The following is a 4,883-nucleotide window of genomic DNA, read 5'->3' on the forward strand; positions in this document are numbered from 1 at the left end:
CTATTAGCTATACCTAGATTGAGATCATGTCATACTCTTAGAGGCCTCCCACAGAGAATGTCAGGGTAGGGCAGGAAATATCCTGATTTCCCAAGTCATGGTCTTTGACAGGTGACTGTGTTTTCTTAGCAAGCTGTTTTCCCTGAAACTGTTATCAACTGTGTGTAAATAATACTCTGAGCAAAATCAAGAGCCATCAATTCCTTGGCAGATGCTTTTATCTGCTGCCACACTTTGATACTTTTAGTTCACCTGTTTTGATAGTCACTAATTAATCATTGTAAGCATTCAGCTTGCAGAAAGGAAAACATAATTTTCAGTCAGGATTATTTTTCTTCCAGTCTGGAGGAAAGAACAATTAAGAAAATGCAGAATGTTTTCTGTAAAACCTACTCTGAATAAACAATCCATTTAAGCCAGAAAGGTCTTAGAAACAGGAGGACACCAAATCCACCATAGTGGTAGGCCTCCAGTACACAGAGAAGCAGTATTCTGGGGGGATAACAAAGTACTTTGAAGCCAGAGCATGCACATAGTTACAGAAGAAAGAGGACTTGGGGCAGGAAAATAGTGCCAGCTGTTATCTGATACAGTTAGCTCTGGTAGCAGATCATTGATTTCAAAGACTTAAAATTGATTCTCAAGTCCTTTGTTCCTGCAAAGATATTTATTGTCCTGCAAAGGAATTAATATTTGTGGTTGAATTGTTACTGTGAAAAAAAATTGTTTGTGTTAAAGTATACTCTAAATGATTATGGGGTCTTACAACTGGTGACAAAGCTGCATGTATTCCTCCTGGATCAAACACGATGCTTAGTCATGAAATCTGAATAGCCATCTGTTCAAGGTTACCAAAGCAAAGGGATCTAGTCTTTTGTTCCAGACCTCTGGAAGCTTGCACTGGGAACTGAATAAATACCAGATGGAGAAAAGAAAACAAGACACTTCTGAGAGGATGTGTGAAATAGGCTCTGATAGCAACAGAGAGAGGAAGAGATGAACAAGTTTCTGCAGGTAGGCCTAGCTGGGCTTGGATCAACAAAGTCCTGAAAAGGGGAAAAAACCCGCATCAAAACTGGAATTACACCATGGGCCACAAGACAAGCTGTGAACTACAGGATGATTTTGGATAAGCTTAACATATCTTGATTTCAGGGCAAAGAGTGCAGCTGTCATAGTGGAAAAACTGAGGCAGGAAGTAGTGCACAGTATTATATCATTTTCGTTTCATTCTGTGTACTGCTTGCTTTACTAGGTAAAATTTTGGTAACTTGTGCTGAGTTCCTCTGTGTGTTGAAAAGAAGAATTATACTGATCATGTGCCCCTCTACAAAGAAGTCAGAAATTAGCAAGTCAATACTTTTGGTAATGAAAAGTATTAAGTAAATATTGTGAAGGCTGTGGGAAAGATGTTATTGTGCTCGCAGCCCAGCACTCCTGCTGCCAGGATGGGTAGCAGACGTGAGCTCCACCTCAGCAATAAGTGTGTAAAATGCCTACAAAGAATTGTTATAGAAACTCCTCCAGTCTCAGCAAGCTGAGGGACCTCTGTATTTGGTTCTCCTCATGGGAGCTGGGGGAGGCCTCAACAGTCAGAGGTCAAGAAGATCCATTAGGTGAATGTGGGTTAATAGTATCAATAAATCTAATATTATGTACTAACTTTTTATCATCCCTGACCTGGGAAAAACCTGAGGTAGGTGGAGTGGTAGGGAACTACCTAAATAATTGAATAAATACATAATAATTCCCTTTTCTGGTACTTTACTTTTGTTGCAATTTCTTTTGATGCAGTGAGGAAATCCTACACTGGTAATGACTGCTATGCCACCTTCTCTACGCGGTATCACTGAATGCGTTGTCTTAATAATGTAATTCTGCGTTTGGACTAATGATGCTGTCTTGCTTTTTTGTTTGTCTTTCATGTTTTTTTCTGACTACCTGGCAGTTGTAGGAGTCTTTAAGTATCTTGGAATATGGTGGAAGCAGTACTAATTGATCTGTTCAGCCTACCAGCGAACTTGCAGAACAACATCCAAGGATTACTATGGAACATCCTGGAAACTATTGAGAAATGCTCTTCCATCCCTGCTCCATTTGTTTATGTCATGTGTTGCCAGAAGCCAGGGAGTGAAAGGAATGGTGAACAAGAGTCCTTGCTTCCAGCTCTGAGAGATTTTCAGAGTCTGAAGAAAAGACTAGAGGTGGTATGTGCTCTGACTACAGCTGCTGCTTTGTACACCATCAAACAAAGACTGGATGAAAAAGACCTAAGCATCATTAAAGTTATTCTCCCTACCTTAAGAAAAGACTTAATGAAAGTATATATAGACCATCTCTTTACAGCAGTCTACCAATTTGAATTTGAGTATTTACAGGTGGCATCCCATTGTAAAAACCTACAGACAGCTGAACCTCCGAGTGAAAAGCACACTCTTCCTACAGAGGACACGGCACTCATCCAAAGTGAGATTCAGATGTACTTGGAAAGCCTGCCGACCCTGAAAGGGGAGCTCACCATCCTCAGGTCTTCCCTGATCCCAGGTAAAGAGAATCCCAGCTAATAGATTTTGCAGAGGCTGTTCCCAAGCATACTTCTTCAAGGGAATTACAAAATGGGTAAGATTTGGAAATGTCTTCAGGCAGCAAATAACTCTATATAATGTTGTAATAGTGTATCATGTCTGTAAGAGAAGGAAGTGTCTACAGAGATACAGCAGAAGACTGGCAAGTCTATTTCAGGCCTGCAGCACTATCAGCTGAAAGAGAGGCCCAGGTTTAGTGAGGGCATTACTGCAGAGAGTGAAATCTCCTCTCCTCTGTGTGGGAATTACACACTTTGAGAGTTACCAGCATCTTCTGGAAAGGCAGGACAGGATTTTCTCCTGGTCTGCAGCCTCACAAATGCCTGGTTAATCGGACTGATGTCTCAGTGTCCCTGCCATGGCATGACCCGGTTTACTACAGCAAATCTCGAGTGGTGTGATGATGGGGTCTCATGGTCCAGAGGATTCAGAGGAAAGCTGAGAGGTTTGCTACTGCAAAAATTTGTAACTGTCTTTCCCTAAAAATGTGTCTGAAATGGTCCAGAACTTGAAAGGAACATGAGTCACTTAAAGCCATCTTTGCCTTCATTGTGCTTCAAGTTTTTGACTGTGACTTTGGAAAGATCACACTATATAAAAGAGATTTTGAATTTATCAATCTGTGATAATGTCACTAAGCTTGTCAGCTGTTAAGATAGCAAAAATACCAGTTGTGAGACTATCTTTCTCTGTTCAGCTTTGCCATGCAGGCTCCCTCACCCCTGTTACCCTTACAAGCAGTGATTGCATTTGATGCATGAGACCACGATAAAGAAGACCACATGGTAAAAAGATTTTTAATATTGCTAGAAATTCTCAGTGCTTTCAGTGTACTTTAGAAAGATGCTTGACATGCTGTGAAGTCTTGAGAACTAGTACTTCATTTGCCAAAAAAGCTTGGGAGATACCATGTTAGAACGTTGCTTTAAAAAGCTACTCTCATTTCCTCAGTGAGTTACCTCTTTTCTAGAGTTTGCACTACAACTCTGCAAAAATCCAGGCTAGACCTGCTAGGACTCTTTCTTGCTCAAAATCCTCTACCTTGACCTCAGAGGATTACGATTATGAGCAACAAGGAAACTTAGAATCCTTAAATTTAAATGCCACAGCTAAATATGAGGTAAAACAATACTCAACTTGATTGTCTGATTCCAGGTCTCTCCAGTATAAAACAGTTTGATATTTGAACTGATCTTGTGTTGAAAGCAATTGTCTGTTGTTTTTTTTGCTTTGATAGATGATATCTTCCTCCATGGGTTCACCACAAGGACAGGTGGGATCTCATACTTACCAACTCTAAGCTCCTGCAATCTCTTCAGCAGTTCCAAGCGGAGGGACCCACAAGTTGTTGTTAAAGAAAATCTCCGACGGGTAGCGAATGCTGCAGGATTTAACCCAGAGACTTTTCACAGAGTCAAGGTACCTTATCAAACAGTGGATTTATGTAAACGAATCAGATCTTCCTTCACATATCACTGGCTAAAACTGTAGGTATTATTCTTACCTTTCTCAGCAAGAACTTGTGAGAAGCAGGACAATTAAAATATTTATGCTGGCAGTTGATCTCTGGGAAAAGACATCCAAACTATCAGCCATTCGGCACTATATGGGGAAGAAGCACTGTTTCTTCCAAGAATATTCTAACATTTAACTTATCACAGAGTAGGATAATCAGATAAATGATCAGAGCAGTATCTCTTAAAAAAAGAATATACCGCCACATCTGTGGTGGTTTTCTACTGATACATCTGCATGGCATTTGAACAAGAGAGAGCCTGATTTCCATGCATGAGCAGTTGGTGCAGAAGAGTGTTTTGTGACAAAGAAAAATCCTTGCATTAGTCAGAACTGTGTTTTTTGCTGCCATATCACTGTCCATGTTTTGGTTTTGTCTTGACAGATTGATCACGCTAACGCTGTGTATGTTATGGGAAAGACAGAGCCTGACAGCTATGATGGAATAGTTACGAATCAGAAAGGTGTTACGATAGCAGCTCCAGGGGCTGATTGCATACCTGTGCTGTTTGCTGATCCTGTCAGAAAAGCCTGTGGTGCTGCTCATTCTGGTAGGAATTTTAAATCACAGAGATCAAAATAACTAGAAGACCACTGGAAAGGGAGTTTTAGACTAAGGATTTTAAGTTAGCAACCAAAGGAGCACTGAAAGAATAAATGTAACATCACATAACAATATAGACCCTGACTTGTTAAGTTTATCTCCTGCCAAAACGAGATTAGTCTTAAGAATAGTTTGTCTCCCAAGCTATGGGATTTATTTTATTTTATTTTATTTTATTT

At 40.2% G+C, this 4,883-nt stretch overlaps 1 protein-coding gene across 1 annotated transcript; it reads left to right on the plus strand.

Annotated features, from left to right (window-relative positions):
- Nucleotides 1–1,954: 1,954 nt before the first annotated feature.
- Nucleotides 1,955–4,651, plus strand: LOC104517849 (laccase domain-containing protein 1; the record flags this gene model as incomplete). Its single annotated transcript, XM_010166188.1, has 3 exons — nucleotides 1,955–2,544; nucleotides 3,823–4,004; nucleotides 4,486–4,651. Coding segments are annotated over exons 1-3 (916 nt in total), but the record flags the coding sequence as incomplete, so codon positions are not given.
- Nucleotides 4,652–4,883: the final 232 nt, after the last annotated feature.

This window comes from Antrostomus carolinensis, unplaced genomic scaffold (assembly GCF_000700745.2).
Source record: "Antrostomus carolinensis isolate BGI_N321 unplaced genomic scaffold, ASM70074v2 scaffold53534, whole genome shotgun sequence".
In the NCBI taxonomy this organism is placed as follows: Eukaryota; Metazoa; Chordata; class Aves; order Caprimulgiformes; family Caprimulgidae; genus Antrostomus; species Antrostomus carolinensis.